The 17,668-nt window shown below is 34.3% G+C and overlaps 1 protein-coding gene across 1 annotated transcript; it reads left to right on the top strand.

Moving 5' to 3' along the window:
- Positions 1–1,526: 1,526 nt before the first annotated feature.
- LOC149780532 (uncharacterized) lies at positions 1,527–16,617 on the top strand. Its single transcript, XM_089937547.1, has 7 exons — positions 1,527–1,836; positions 4,681–4,905; positions 5,602–5,649; positions 7,714–7,758; positions 9,772–9,945; positions 12,051–12,126; positions 12,596–16,617. The coding sequence occupies exons 1-7, from the start codon at positions 1,767–1,769 to the stop codon at positions 13,062–13,064; spliced, it is 1,107 nt and encodes a 368-aa protein (XP_089793673.1). The 5' UTR covers positions 1,527–1,766; the 3' UTR covers positions 13,065–16,617.
- The last annotated feature ends 1,051 nt before the right edge of the window (positions 16,618–17,668 follow it).

Genomic DNA, 17,668 nt, shown 5'->3' with positions numbered 1-17,668 from the left:
TCTCTTCAATAATAATCTTGATTGAACTTGAGTGGCTCGTTCTGTACACTAAGTTGAAATGGGGTGCAAGATTTTCTTATGCCCACATAAACGAACATGCCATGTTGCTGAAAATAGCACAGTGCGTATATAAGGTACATATACAATCTAAACGTATTCGGTACGCATCGGTTTTTTCGCCTGAATTATTTGGATTAATGCCAAGATTAAATTTATTATTGACCTCAGTGATTCGTCAGTTTACCTATTTTGAAACCCGGAAGTCACGAGGTTATGATAGATGTCACATTCCTTAGTGTAAAAAACTGAAATCACAGTAAATTCTGTATAATATAGACACATGAACAGTATTCCAGTTTTTTGAACAAATAAGCAGTAGATTCCGAAATGATTTCCTTACGTTATTGGTCTTTCTTGTATTGTTCATATTATTTACATAAATAAGATAAGGTTATTTATATTTTGTTTGATTCCAGTACAGAGTCAAGAACAGTTTAAAGGTATTCCGAACACTTGAGTACACAATGTACTGTACACGTTTCTACATGAGGACTTCTGAGGGCTATAGGTGCCTTGTCAGATAACCATTTATGTGTAGACACGCTGCAGCACCGTCCCAGGATGACAGAACTGAATGGAACTTTAGAAAAGTCCTCTCATCCCTCATATTGCCTAAGATCCAAGGCTTATACGTCTGAAACCCCTGTCCTTCCCTTTTATTGGTATAATAGGTATATTCCCTAGCAATAAAAAGAGAATTTTGAAGAAAAACTATTTGGAATGAGATTGGTCTTGTTTTTCTTCTTTGTTCTCTTACGTTATGTCTAAATTTGGGTTTCTTAGCCCATCAGGTACTAATTGTTGTTGAACGAGTTTCTTTGCCTTACTTCCCCGTTTATTGAATTTTGGATCACTGGTTACCTTTGCCCTTAAGTTAAATGAGTTAGATATCTTATATCGTGTCACCCTTTTTGTGTGGGGGGCGCATTAGTGTTTTGTGTTTGTATATCGTATCTATATGTGTGACGAAGGAGGAGTAGAGTGCCCACTCCTCTCCACGTCGGCCAGGCTCTAGAGCCGCCACTGATCACAATAGTAGACGGTTATACTTTTTTGTTTAATTTTAGGGCTATATTGACTTTATGGCGGATAGTTTATGTAGAAGTAAGGTGTCCTATTCAAGTCTGCGTCCACCCACTAGTGTTGTTTTCCCTTAACAGAGATACGTAGATTACGATAAACAAAGGTATTTGAATAAAACAGAAAGGTGAAAAAGGGAACAATATTGCTGTGGTATGAATATATAGCGTATCAATAAACACTATGGTGGCACCATTCCCTTCCCAGGAACAACTAGCAGGCTGCGGTGCAGTCAGAAAAAAGTGGCACATGCACAATTGTGCACACGCCACTATAATTAAACTCAACAACAACTAATCTTTTCTGTACTCATGTTACCTAGATTTTAAGTCGTGTGTGAGGTGTGTTGGGGTAGATAAGGTAGCATACAAATTACAACTACAATCAAAACATATCCTATACGCATCGTTTCTTTTACCTGAATTAATTGGGTTAAACCCAAAGTAAATGACTTACTTATTGGACACAATAATGACTCAGAACATATTTTTAACCCTCGAGGTGGCGAAACGATCTAGTTGTCAAATGCCTCAGTACAGTTATAAACATTTTGGGAGAAAATAACCTACAGACTTTATGATCTATCTACAATAGCAGTTATCCAGTCCAGTTCTTGAACACAAGCAATGAAATTAAAAGTGGCCCATCGTCTTCAGTGGGTCTTTTTTGTAGTCGTCATGTTGCTGCACAAGTCAGGTAAGTTTTCTCACTTCATAAATTCATAAGGTTTCGGAAGAGGCTCAACAGACTCAGGTACAAACTCTCGACATTTAGACGATTCATGCAACTTGAAAGTATTTTTGTACGACTCTAAGTGAGGATTTCTTGGGTCGTGGTGCGTATACTTGCGTTCGCAGATGACAAAATATATGTCACTTTCCTCTACCATTAGGCGGTTTTTATACCAATATCATTACTTCGTCTTCAAGTTTTTGTCAGGTCTGTCTCATAACATTATTATCTAAAACTTTACTTATGTTCTATGACAACCATTTTAAGACTTTACATCTGCATCAAACTGATAGAAAAAAATTCGGAATTTTTAATGGCTTCCTCTTTTTCATTAAGTATGGTTTAAAGAAGTTTGAAATCGTTTCGTTTTTAATGTTACTCAGGGGAATAACTCCAACACGCCAATAAAGAAACATGACAAGTAAATCGTTATTTTTTCAACCATCCAAGATGGTATTTGACTGTTCAACCAGAAACACACTATTTCACCTATTTTGACACAAAATACATGGCGACGATCCAGAAGTATTGTTTTCGGATGTGTTGCTTGGTGGAAGGACTTTAAATATTGAACAATAAATTAAACTGAACAAGAAATACATTTATATGTCAACAAATATTCACAAATAACATTAAATAATGCGAATGTTCTTATTTCAATAATATTGTTGTGTTTTTTTTTTTTTTTATAATTATAAACCTTTAGAAAACTCCGAAAGGTCGTATATGGCTCGATCAAATATTGCCTGTAATATGTAATGAAAAGATCGATGTAATTATTTGGAATGCGATATAGCCCAAGATTCATACATGTGAAGCATTGAATATATAGTTGTTAAATATTAATTGGTTTTGAATAGTTGCCTTTGTGTGTAGCTATTTTGATGTGGCTGCAAATCTCAGGCAGGTTTACTTCTGTCATTTTTACCCCACCTTCACTCCACTTTAAGACTGTGGTTCGTGAAATTTCCATACATGCATCAGGATAAAAATTATCTAAGCACGTTATCCGTTTAGTTTTGACAAGACACAGATTAAGACATAAGTAAAAAGTATGAAGTTCATCAAATACCGGTATGGACACCGATTTAACATCCCAAATCCTAGCGAGTGGACGCCTCTCTTACACTGTTCGAATACTGTGTATCAAATAAAATGTTTGTAAGAGTCATACCTCCTACTGTTAAGAGATTATAGAGATAGAGAGATAGATAGATGGATGGATGGACATACGGATGAATGGATGGATGGATGGATGTATGGACGGGACTGGATGAGAATGGTTGGATTGTTAAATGGACGGAACACTTACCGTAATGAGAGAGAGAGAGAGAGAGAGAGAGAGTTACACACATGTCTCCACTATATATCCCAACCACACCTACCCAATTAGGCCTCAATTAATAATATAATGTTTTAATGAACGTTCCAAGAAAACAAGCATACAAATAATTTAACTTCCCTCACAGAACATTCAGAAGGCAAACTCTTGATAAGTATTAGAGAGTTTTCATTGGCGTGACTTCACCGCCTCTACTATTTAATGTGGCAGGGTTTGTTGGAAGAAAACAGCTATTTGGCTCAAAGGATCGTTCAGAACAGCATATTTAGGTTTCAAGTGACGAAATATGTCACACTGGCTTGAAAATAAGAGGCACATCACTAATACATTAAACACATACAAACAGATTCACCAACTTAATTTGCAGTATTAAATATTGACTGGCCACTTCATTAACAACTTATGCCGCCATTTAGGATTATAAATTAAGAATGGATACATTTTAGGTGTATCATTAGCAATGAAAAACCACATTAGCATTTTTATAGTAACTTTATTTGACAATAAACTGATTCGCCAGTCTCTCTCTCTCTCTCTCTCAGTGAGAATAAGAACATATTTACACAAGAAAAAGGTATTATATACAAATAGAATGACATAACATTATTTCAAAGATAACGATATTTACTTATATATATATATATATATATATATATATATATATATATATATATATATATATATATATATATATATATATATATATATATATATAACATAAGTTCCTAATGTAAGAAATGTAAGTAAATAATATCATAAGTGATAGGAAGTTGGTATATAAACAGAGTGACAGAAAATCAAGATCAAAGAAAAACATAACAAGGAACAGAAGCTAAAAGAAAAATTGTAAAAGAAGCGTTATTTTTATCCATGAGTTAGCTACGTAAAGGTCTTGGAAATTTATTTTCTAAAAGAAACATAAATTCAATCTAACTAAAAAAAAATATTGAAGTAAGCGAATATTCTGCACATTTAACCAACATTCAAGGCAAACGATTTTTGTAAATGGTAATATTTAATGGATATAATATATCAATAGCGCTCCTCTACTTTTGATATGATACGTAAGCAGTTCAGTAATATCCGTTTCGTGTGCAAGAATGCCATATTAAAAGTAACAATGGGAATAGAGTCAAATATAGCACATACTACGAATGGTCAATATTTAAATGCGCGTGTTTGAATGCGGAAAAAACAAACATTTTAAATTTAGAAGACAGCACAAAACATTGAAAAGCGAAATTGCAGTTGTATTTCAACCTTAATAATATTTTGTATTTTGATTTTGATAGTTTTGTTAATTTTATTTTCATCTGAGCACAGCAAGAAACGTTAATTGTAGCATTATATAAAAACACATAAATGTCGATTTAATTAGGACGAGTAAGAAATATAAAGAAAGAAGAAATGTAAATCGGTCAGAAACAATTAGGACCAACTTCAAGTTACAGATTTTATTTTCACAGATGAAGACCAAGGGACTTACAATTGCAGTAACTATACATGTCGCAGACCGGATGCTAATGGCAGTTGTCGGAAAATATTATGCATGTTCCCTGAAACATTGACTATTGCAAATGTGACACTCATACCGCGGTTACACAGCTGCAATAAAAAAGATGTGGATTTTGGATACACTTATGTTTCGACCAAAGAGTGTTGTAGTATCAGCGTAACTGTATGCTACAAAGGTACTCTCCCTGCCTCCATCTCTCTCTCTCTCTCTCTCTCTCTCGCACACACACACTCACACACACACACAATATGTAATCGAATAAGGTAAATCCAGAGAAATAAATTACTACGTCCGTCGGGCACATTTTTGCAAGTAATTACTACAATATTTGATAATTTGTAACTTGTACATGAACCTTCTTGTTTTCAGGTAATATAATTTCTAAAGCAAAAAATCCTTCTTTTATTTTTGTTTGTCTTTATTTCCGTAGAAATAGTATCGCTAATTTTTTTAACAAAGAAATACAGCACGCATATTTACACTTACTAATTTTCGTGAGAAATTACAAAAATGCTCGCTTTCAAGCTGTTTGTGAAGTCAACTCATGATAGATCTAAATTTGTTTGAAAGTCACATTTTTAAAGACAGTATGTACCCATGAGCTCTCAACCTGTAGAATAATTGCAAACATTTTAGAACATTTCTATCTTATTTTTGTTATATTTAATGGTGATACCTTCAAAACCACACCTACAGACATTCCGCAGACGTACATAAATTCAGGCATGCATGCATACATACATACAGACATACACACACACTCACACACACGCACACACACACACATGCATACATGCATACATACATACATACATACATACATACATACATACATACATACATACATACAATATTATTGTTTTAATTGCAGTTAAGCCCATTGTATCAATGATTGGGAACACAACCACAACGCAAGACAGTAAGTCAATTGAGTTGCATGTAACAATTATTTTTTATAATGACATGTTTAAAAACCTTTGCTTGAAATCTTATATATATATATATATATATATATATATATATATATATATATATATATATATATATATATATATATATATATATATATAATCAATGCCGTTATGTATATTTAATTTAATTGCTTTTCTGTTAGTTTTAAATTTTCTTATTCCATTATATGTTATTGTAATGTAACATTGTTTGTTGCAACTGACCTTGTCCAAAACTGAGTTAATTTCTGCTTGACCTGACTGACCTTTTATTTTATTTCTTTCTTTTATGTAAACAACTGATAATAGCTTCATTATTTGCTATGTGTATGAGCTTATTAACATAATTATTATTCATGTAATCAAAGGAGTAAATACGTTGATCAGGGTCAGGGTTTGGAGATTCCTAAATGAATTTTTTTGGCTATTGTGTTGTAAATAAACGAGGTTCGTTAGATCATTCTAGAAGGTTATTTTCTGTTAGGTAATGGTTGCTTTTAGAAAATGCTAATTGTGACCTGAGTTCAAGCAGATAACTACATTATTTTGTGACTATGAGGATTTTACCAGTCGTGCTTTAACGTCTAGCACTTTAAGTTGTATTACGTTGTGACCAATTCGTGCTGAATTTTATTTTGTTCAAATTATTGAATTCAGGTGATTCTTTTCTCTGGAAATACAAAAGTGCTCTGACAAAATTCTTGGATAAAGACGTTCATTGGAATTTGTACTGAATTAAACCTGGAATAATATTTCTGTGATTCAACAAGAGACTGTTGACACATCAGCACTTCGCAGGCCATAACAGACACATCATCGTCTTAATTTTTGGATCTCTTCTGGACTTGAACTGAGTTTTATTCGGGACTTTTTATTACTAGGGCTTGTGTCTTTAATTCTTTGATTAGTTTTGGATTTAAAACCGCTATATTGTACAAGTAGTATCAAAGATGCTTCATAGCAATAAAGATTCCGCAAAGTTGCGTGTAAAAAAGTTTGTACTGGTTCATATGCACAGCATTACACCTTCAAGCGCGAGCTTCCATTTGTAATATCAGTTAAAAATTAAGAGGGGAGGAGATATGGTGTCGTTTTACGACACAGCAACACTTTTAAGGTTTTATCTGTAAGTAGAGTAAAGTGCCTTCCACAAGAAAAGACACCAGTAGCTGATCTGGACACATCGATGTGGGAATCGAACACACACCCTTTTTCTTGTCATGAGTCCAACGCCTGAACCACTTAGCGCATACATCTGACGACTATGTGCTCTTTTGTTTAGAAATGACACCTATCAAACGTATATAAAACACACGCACGCACTCACACACACACACACACATACACACAAGTACTGAATGTGTGGCTCATTACAGCGACAGGAAACCAATGAAAGCCCGTAGATCGCAGCTGACTTACATTTTGTGACGTCAGGTGCATACTGATTGACACCAAGCTACGTCACAGAGATATGTTGCAACACGTCACCTGCCTTTCTAAATAAATACCATGCACTTTGGAAATGAATATATTTTTCTTTTCTTGTAATATGTGACTTCTCTCAGCTAAAACTATTCAATAATAAGTTGTGGAAATTTTCTTCTCTGGCAAGCTGAATCATTGCAAAATTTCAGAAATATTCGGTAATGTCTGCTAATTTTCGAGAAAGCACACCAATTATACCTCTTTCGTTCTCCCATTCTGTTTTGAATTGATGTTCTGAAATTACATATTCAAAGTTTGGATCATTTTCAGATTACTCGCTTCGCTTAGCTATTTTACGAGCGTGGAAGCGTTTATTTCATTGTGATTTTGTAGTAATCATCATCATCGTCGTCGTCGTTGGCGTCTATTTAAATATAGTATAGTATTTCTATGTTTAAAAACCTCAAATATATAAACATCTATGTTGCGTTTTATGCAAATATTTCTAAATTTATAAGTTCAGAAAATTGAAACATTTTTTACGAATTTTCATCTTATTATATACTTAATCCTTTCTTGCTTATCTTGTATTATTCTTTTGTTTTCAGTTCAGTCATATGTATCAGTGAGTGGGAGCAACACATCACAATACAGTAAGTAAATTTAGTTTGCATGCAACAGTTTATTTCATGTTATGTTTAAAAACCACATGCATGCATACATACAGACAGACAGACAGACAGACATTCGTGCCTTTACGAACGACTTTATACAGAAAAATCATGTATTTGACTGCAGAAGCGCAAATAAGAGTTTTTCACGTCAAAGATAGTTTAAGTCACATAGCAAAATATATCGTGTGTATCTGCATTCCTTTATTATTACTACCATCAAGCAAAGATGACAGGAACACCTTGCGTATCTGCATTCTTTTTTATTACTAGCATCCGACAAACGTGCCAAATTACACCGTGTGTATCTGCAGTCTTCTTTTTATTACTAGCACCAGGCAAACGTGTCGAGAACACCACCAATACCAGGCTGAACATTGTTAGTTCGGATTGGTCTGTAGACATATGTATATGGCTGTACTTATTAGGATGTCTCATTTTGTAAAAGCGTTATTTGCCAAAGAATTTCTCGTTTATTTTATATTTTGATTGTTTTGTGGTTCAAATTATTGCATTATCCTGAATTTGATAAACATGATGTAATCCTCGTTTAAGAGGCTACACAATCAGCCATGCATACATACATGCATACATACAAACATACATACATACATACATACATGCATGCATGCATGCATGCATACATACATGCATACATACACGCATGCATACATACATACATACACACAAAGTCGCATCTTCTACAAGAAAAATATCACGACAAAAAATTCATTTATTCTCCGTTTTCATTTTCCAAAAGTATACTTATTTTATTACAAAATATCTGTATATTGTGGTCGAAAAGGGACATGCAGTTTTGGAGGAGAAAACGAAAGAACTAAAGGATTAATATCATGTTGTTTCGAAAATGTCAGTTAGTACCCTGGGGATAGGGATGGGAGAAATGCATCCGTTATACCGATATGTAAGGACGTCCCGCCCGACCGAATTGGTACATTTTCTGTTCTTGGAGGTACATCCTAAAATATTTTTTGAATAAATTTCAAGTACCCGATTAGGTCCTAGCTTCTTTTTCTCGGTACATGAATTAATCATGAAAGGGAAAATAACTGCTTGGTGATTGCAATAAAACCTGGGTATATTGCGCCATCTGCTTATTAGAATTATTCAAGGCGCCAAAGGAACATATATTTCATCTGAGGGTTTATTATCTGGAAGTAGGCATCTGATACGAATTAAATCTCTGGAGCAAGATTAGAATTGCACAAACAGATATTTAAATTTACTTTCGTACACGAAATGGACATGAATCCTGAGTTCCACATGCCTATCAAACATACTATTGGGTAACCATCTCACCCCACCCCAGGGGATTGCATTGTGGTTCTTGAGGTTGGATGGTACTTCTGTACTACATATATCCAGTCACCGGGTAGTTATCACAGTGTTGTTTTGTCCGTACTTGTTAAAATTTAGGTCGTTGTCGTCATCATAATCAATATTACCATCATCAGCTTCACTGGCTCTACTGTGTGCACACTAAGATTGATGGATATATAAATCTTGAAGGACACTACTCCACTCAGGCAAATAAATGTCATTGTGACCTACATTTCAAATTCAATTACTTTGACTGAATTTAGCACCCTTTCATTGACATTGTTGTATGTATAGTCATGATATTTAATGGGCCTATTTATCCTGGAAAGCACCACTCATCGCGATCCAAGTAGGTCACAGTGGTATTAGTTTCACTCTCCAAGCAGTTTTGGAATATATTGGAGAAGCGTAGGCGAGATATAGAACAATTCCACATGTTCGAGTCTCGGTTTGACCGACGTGAATTTGTGTAAAAGCTTGCAGTAGTTTCCAGTGGTCGCTGGTTCATCCAGTGTTTTCCCGGGTTTTTCCTCCATGAAATATACTGGCTGCCACGTATCATGTGCTGAAAAATAGTATTAAACTCACGAAACACGAGAAAAACATTTATTATTATTATTATTATTATTATTATTATTATTATTAATTTACAAGGAACAACAACGGAAGCTGCTAATTTGTTGTCCCATGTTACAATGGAGGGCGATTTCAACAGCACAGAGATACAAGAATTTCAAGAGGATACCGGTTCACTAGAAAATGAAAATGTCAGTTCCAGTGGGGCTGTAAATCCACCGACTATTGCTGCTGAACGTCAAACATCTAATGGTAAGATTGTAGTCTATTTATGTACGCATAAATGCAAGTAATAAATGGACAAATGGTTTGAGAGATCGATGAATTGGTATATTGATGAAAAGACAGGCACTACCACTTGTGTGAAAGAGAATGAGACAGGATTAGAGTTAGATGAGCTGTAACATCCTTTCCACAAAGTGTTACGGTAAATTTCACATCTTAATCTAGACTGATTCCGCAAGAAATGAAAGCCTAGCTCAACAGATAAATGTCAACAACATTTTCTAAAGTAGAAAGAAAGGAACAAAGTGAATACGGAAGTCGGGAAAAAAAGTAAAGAAAAAACTGGTGGCCTTTGTGGAAAATTCTCTTAACCCTCTCCTAATATCCGTCAGACACATAAAGCATCGCAGTCCAAATTGCCTCCAGGATCTTAAAGCATTAAGCATTGGATGACGTCTTAAATAGTGGTATGATCATATGTTTAGCTCGCATCGTGCAGCCAAGGCCAAACTCAGAAGCGTACGTTACCACGATATACGACTACGATCGAAAGAACAATCGACGTTCACGTTATTCACACAAATTTCCAAGAAGCCAAACAATGCGAACAGCAACTGATCGTGAATGGCGAGCTGATTTAGATGATGCTTCCCATTCGGCATCATGTAATAGTAATTAAGAAAATTTGCTTTGTGTGACTGGTGTGTTTCCAAAATCAACTTCCTTCTCCTCTGACTTCCAAAACGAACTGAGAAAACAACATCTTTGCACAACTGAAAGTCCTGAAACGAAAACGAATGTTGTGGAATGATTTAAAGGAACCTTGAGATAATGTTCGTGGAAATATTTTGCATATCGGGATATTCCCAAATGCAGTGATGTATTACTACGACTAGTGAAAGCCTATTTTACGTCATACCGTTGCAGTACTAGATGTTCACCAGACCAAGTGACTCTCCAGAATGAAGTTACAGTCTGTGACCGATTGGTTGGAACGTTAGAAACATTCAAGAAGAAAGAAATAATAAACACAGAAGAAGCCAGACTCTATGTGTGATATGTTGAATTCTTCTCCTCTATAGGAAATGACGTCAGTTTGGCTCTAACAGATTAACTATATTTCATACTGCGTACTGAATTCAAAACCTTCACCTCTATCACTGGTATCAGATCCAAGATGGGAGATCATCTTTTTTGATCAACTCCCTAAACATTTATTTATTAGTATCGTAAGCAATGCAATAATCAACGGAGTTATTAATCAAAACCCTTTTCAGTTCCATCACCATGACTGCCGGGCGTTGTGAAAAATCCTTTGAACGTAACATTGTCAAAATAAGTATTTTAAATCTTACTTGACGCTACCCAAAGCCACTGTACATAGATCTTAGTCAATGGTAAAAATTGTATTTTGCACAAGAAATAGTTCGTGTTCTGACATCACGACCACAAAATAATTAAAACAATTTTACTTCAAAGATGGAAAAACATGAAGACTTAGAACGGCTATCTCTACAATCAAATAGCCAATTATGCGAAACTGTTTAATACCATAGAGCCAGAATCAAACAAGTGCCGCGAGTAAGACATCCATTTTCTACCTCTCATGCACCAGGGCTATAACCCATCTGAGTATGCGAACATATCTGCCGTTCATTCCGATAAAATAACAGGTACAACATAGTCCAAGGGTGAATTCGAGATGCACGGGAACTGAGTCATTATATATATATATATATATATATATATATATATATATATATATATATATATATATATATATATATATATATATATATATATATATATATATATATATATATATATTCGATGGCTACTGGATTTGACCATTTGGGAATTTTAATCACGCACACACACACGCACACACACACACACACACACACACACACACACAAACCCTATAAAATGTCACTCATATGTATGTATCATTTAAATAATTCTCCCTCTCTCTCTCTCTCCAAGCTAGAAATATAATTTATACTGACTACATATAATTTATACTGACTATATATAATCTATACTGACTACATATTATATATTTAATATAATGTCTATCATTTGCTGTTCAATGCCACATGAAACCTGATTATTTTTTCTTTTATTATTTACAGTTGTCCTGAAAGTCGCTCTACCTGTGGGGGCTTTTGTGCTCTTGATCATCCTTGCAGTTATCTGTTTTGTCTTCAGGTAAAATAATTGTTATTTGATAATTTTTGAATCTTGATATTTCGAATTTGTTTAGCATTGGTTGTGAACTTACTATTGGACAAGTGTGTGTGTGTGTGTGTGTGTGTGTGTGTGTGTGTGTGTGTATATTAATCGAAATAACACGGTTAACCGTAATCAGTAGAACTGACTTAATTATTTCTGGAGGAATATTTTTAAAAAAATATGATTTGTATTGAAGAGATCCAATCACAGGTTTTAAGTAATATGATTCTCAATTGCTACGTTTTTATTTTGTAACTTCATCATCCTGTAGTATACTTATGCAATGTTGAAAATCGCATGATTCAGTCCTTTATCATTCTGGCAATGATATGTTGACGTATCATAGTGACCAAATTTCCTTTTGGAATCAGGCCTTCTCATAATTATTATACTTATTAAAATATACTTTTTTTTTACATGGTAACTTCCAATAATTCCTATACAGGAGGAAGGTGAAAGGTCTGATGGGACAATTTCGAGGAAACTGTGACAAAAGACCTGACCATTCAAACCCTGTGTACGGGATAAACGGTCCAGCTTTCGCAAACACTACCAGCGATAAATTTGATAATTTGACATATGCAATGCAGACCGGCCAAGAACACCTAGAGCCTGTAAACTTTCAAACGGGAGTTTATGACGATCCTAAGCCAGTTCCCCGCGAGAAAGTTGGTGAACAGACAAATAAAAATCCATCAAATACAGTAGAAGTCTCTCCCTCGTCCAACTACCGTCCCGGGTACGAAGAAGTCGATGTAAAAGAGCCAAATGAGCCGTACGACACAACATACCAGACACTCTGCGGCGAGCGTTACAACACTTCCTATGACCACATCATGGGATCTAAGGCATCAACCATGACCACTCCACAGGCCAAGCTTGGCGGAACAGCATATGACAACGCCGCCATTTGAGTTTTCAAGTGTAACTATTACCATTCTCAGATGTAACAGCGATGACGACGTCCACGTCAACGTCTGAATTAAAGAAACATATAACACAAACCACATAATTATTTAAAGCTTTACACGAACATATTGGCAACTTTAAACCAAAGATATAGATGATCAAGTGTCTCCATGATAAAATATGCAAAATGAAGAACAGGGAGAAGACATTACAGGGACCGACCATGTGACATTTTCTTTTTCACCAAGACATTTTTATTTTAATTAAGAATTTTTTTAATAAAATTTATTGATGGATAGAATAATGTCTTTCTTCGCTAATCAAAGTCAGAAAGTTTAGTCAAGCTTATTTAAATCAGGCTTTTTTCTCCACCAAACGCCATATAAGGCACTTAAGGGATCGACCATTTGCCTTTCTTATAATCTTAGATTACCTCCTGTGTGTTAGATGCAACACAATAAGTTCTCTAGGAGTCTGCCAAATCGTTACGTAGACACAGTGGAAGTGATCTCCAGTTTTCTATGTAGTTTATTTTAAAAAAATGATATATTTTAAGAAAAGGAAATATTCCAAGTGCTAACGATTCAATTAAAAATGGCCGCCGCCTTCCGGGATCGCGTCAGTTTTATAAACGGTTAGATGCATCGTTCACACATTTTTGGTTCATAGGTTATACGACGGTTCCTGGTAATTTGCTATTGACTTGAGTGATACAAAGTTTAACTGACAAGTCATTTAATTGAACATTGTTTACTTCAAAGTTGAACACTCTTGTTAATCCTGCGAGATGTGTCAGTGATAAACGTTGGAGAGGAATATACCCTAACACCAATGAATGTGTTCCTACATTGATATATCCTTAGAATTCAAACAAAACGCTTCTGGTATGCATTAAATGTACGTGTGTGTGATTTTGATTTTTAATGTTGCTGAAATAATTTGAGTCCTACAGTTAAGGCAGTTTCTAGTGATGTCTAGCACTGGGACATCATGCCGCAGACAGGTGGCATCACCTCCCACCCAGTCATGATATCCTAACACCAGGTTGACCAGTACTTACACTAACCTCATACTGTTGAGCGCCAAGCAAGGCAGCTCCATGTACCATTTTTATAAGTCTTTGGTACTTGCGACCTCCCACATCCGAGGCAGACGTTGTAAACACTTAGGCTATTGGGGAGGTCTCATTTTTTTGTAATATTTGATCATGAGGCTTTTGATTAAGCTTGACTTTCAAGGTAAGTTTATTTCCGAGTAAACATCGGCAAGCACTAAGAGAAATGTTTTAGTGTTACAATTACTTATGTCTTCACGAAGGATGTTAGAGGCTTATTTTTACATTCAGCATTAATAAACATTTATATTTAACAGTTTCATGTATCAAATTTGATATTTTTGCTTCGAAGCAATCTATTTGAAATACATGTGTTCAACACTTGCTACTTCAAACTTATTCTCTTCCGCTAAGTGGTTAAAGCAATCTGACGCCCAACCAGTTGTTATGTAATGCCTTTCAGACACCGAATTGCATCATAATCAGTGATGATAAGCTTGTTACATTAACATTATAGTTAATTATACCATAATATAAGTATTAACACACAAATATTCGATTGCAGAAACATAATAACTTAAAAAGTATGCCGACTTCCTGTATTATCCTGCGTTGAAAATATGAAGTCCAATTCCTGAGAAGTTTATGTCCTCGAAAGTAAGACAGATTTGAAAATTGGCGGCATGGTATATATCTTGTAAACATGTATATAACTATGTTTTCGTATTTGCATATTGTAATTTCAACTAATTCATTCTGGTTTTTCTCGCGTACTATCGCGATAATATGTTGCGATGGTTAAAATGGAGTACGTTATATGTAATCATTTTTTTGATGCAACAAAAGCAAACTGATATACCTTTCAAAAAGGTCGTGCTTATATCAGCTCTTGGAAGCAAAGCAGAATGGAAGGACATCAGCTTTATAATCTATTTTATCTTTGCACACCTATTTGGCCCACTCCAGCATGAACACCATTTAACTGATGATAGGATCTGCGCGGGTATGGATATTTACGGCTGTGTTACCTCCATTTCGCTTTGAGTATACCAGCAGCATTTGCTTGTAAGTGATGGCAATCCTTTTGGATGGAGTGGTTTCTTTAAGAGTCATTCTGCCTATATAAATGTAGCCTCAGATCATGCAGTCTTATCATTATTAGCAGTATTAGTAGTAATAGCTGTTCTAATTGGTCTGAGTGCCGTAAAACAATGTAAATCAAAATTATGATTAGTTTTACCTGTAATATATGAAATATATGTGTGGACCTATCAAATTGCTTCACCATCTGGCTGCATATGTAAGTTTTCCCAGTGAAATGTATTTATAAAAGGAGTGTTCTGTTTTAATTGTGCCAGAACACCATCATTTCCATTGTACCCTTTTTAAAATGGCATCCATCGTGTTACAATATGTCGTTCTTGTCTTGACTGTAATTCATACACTTTCATGTTTGCTGCTTTTCAAGAAAATAACATTCAATCATATTTTTGTATGACAAAAATGTTTCAATATCGATGTCAATTATATATATATATATATATATATATATATATATATATATATATATATATATATATATATATATATATATATATATATATATAATTTGTATTGTTTGTTTGTTAGGTTTTTTATTCTCTTCATTTGAAGATATGCTGTGAGTTATGTAAAATTGTATTTTGTAACTGACCTTGTCCAAAATCATTGATTTTTATTTATTCTATAAACAACTAGTACATAGCTATTATTTCTCTGTGAGTATATGTTTAATATTAGGACCATTTTCAACAGAAATAAGTATATTAATTTGGATCTGGGTCTTAGATATTCGAATTCCCTTGCGTGTGTGTGTGTGTGTGTGTGTGTGTGTGTGTGTGTGTGTATCTATCTATCTATATGACCTACGTGATGTATTACGCATTCTATATGATAATTTTAGTAACAGACTTTCTAATCATAACTATCATTTTAACTTGTTAATATTTGGAACATTCCAGAATGAAATTTTTCAATAGGTAATATTTTAAAAAAATATTTAGAAAATTCTAATTGTGACCTTGAGTCAAGTAAAGGACTATATAAAATCTTGTTTTTATATAAATTATTCGTTCGTGATTTAAGATCCGGGCAAAATGAGTTCTATTATTGTTGTGTCCAGTATTTTATTTGGGGTGGAATTTATTTATAAAAATTATTCATCTACTGGAAATAAAAAGTCATCATCATAAATAATATTCTTGGACAGTGACATTAACTAGGACAAACAAGAATATATTCTTGGATAGTATTATTTTCATTGGCGCTTCATCACTATTCAGGCTATCACAAGCACATCAATACTTCAGCGTTGTATGTTTTGCAATACCACTAAAGCCCATTCATCAGGATTTGGGTTAGTAATTCTAGAATCTTTGGGTATTTAATTCGTAATATTGTTAGCTTTTCTTTTTCATTTTCACTTGTATTTTAGGAAATTAAACTGTTTGTTGAATTTTACAAAACTTTTTGATGTTCGCTCCTTTCTGATACTTTGTTCAAGACAACAGAGTCCTGACAATTAAATGTAAACATTAAATGTATTGTGTTCCTCTCTACTCTCATGTCAAACATATTCTCTTAGAGAACTGACATTGAATCTTCACCAGACTGTTTGAGATCGCATGGGGCTACACATTCAATATACTTTAAGCTGCCTTCTTTGACATGCACAACAGGTTGTTCGCGCATACAATGGGGTACTTCTATAAGTTATTAGGTCGGAACAATATATTTCATTATTGTAATTGTAATTAACGGATTGTTTGAAATTCGATGAATTAGTTGTGAATAGACACAGAACTAATCATATACCAGACAAAATTTGTTTACAGTGGGAGACGGCTCTGCAAGCAGCATAATATTCCGGTGATAAATAAATTGTAAAGTCAATATATCTCACTTAAATATGGAACTAATCTTTGTCTTTGGGAATATACATATACCCAGTTGCATAGAGTAATGTGAAGGTAACACTCAATTCGATATAGAAACATTGATTATGCTGTGCAGTCATTTACCCAATTCGATGTGTCATCAAAGTCGGAGGTGACACTTCAGAGATGAAAGGGGTAAAGATCAAACACAGTAAGAGAAAGGTTAAAGTGTAAGTCATCCCCAGCGTACCAAGACTTACAGTGACACAAAGTATTTTGATCTGCTACTACATGAAACGACTTAATACACCCTCTACTTCGTCATTAACATAATTTCCTTCATTACATACAGACTTGCAAGCATATATATATATATATATATATATATATATATATATATATATATATATATATAGAGAGAGAGAGAGAGAGAGAGAGAGAGAGAGAGAGAGAGAGAGAGAGTTGCGCCTAGCATGATATGGGCAGTAGGAACTGTGTCCCCCTGACCCCTTGACCTACAATGAAGGTGACACAAAATTTACAAGAGACAATGAATATTGATGTGAGACGTCTTGAATTTTGTAATAATACTATCAAAATACACATATTCTTTTTATGGCATACAGATCTTCACTTAACT

Source organism: Sinohyriopsis cumingii, chromosome 16 (genome assembly GCF_028554795.1).
Source record: "Sinohyriopsis cumingii isolate HCF-2022 chromosome 16, ASM2855479v2, whole genome shotgun sequence".
In the NCBI taxonomy this organism is placed as follows: Eukaryota; Metazoa; Mollusca; class Bivalvia; order Unionida; family Unionidae; genus Sinohyriopsis; species Sinohyriopsis cumingii.
The sequence above is the reverse complement of the archived record's forward strand: the minus strand, read 5'-3'. Positions and strand labels throughout refer to the sequence as shown.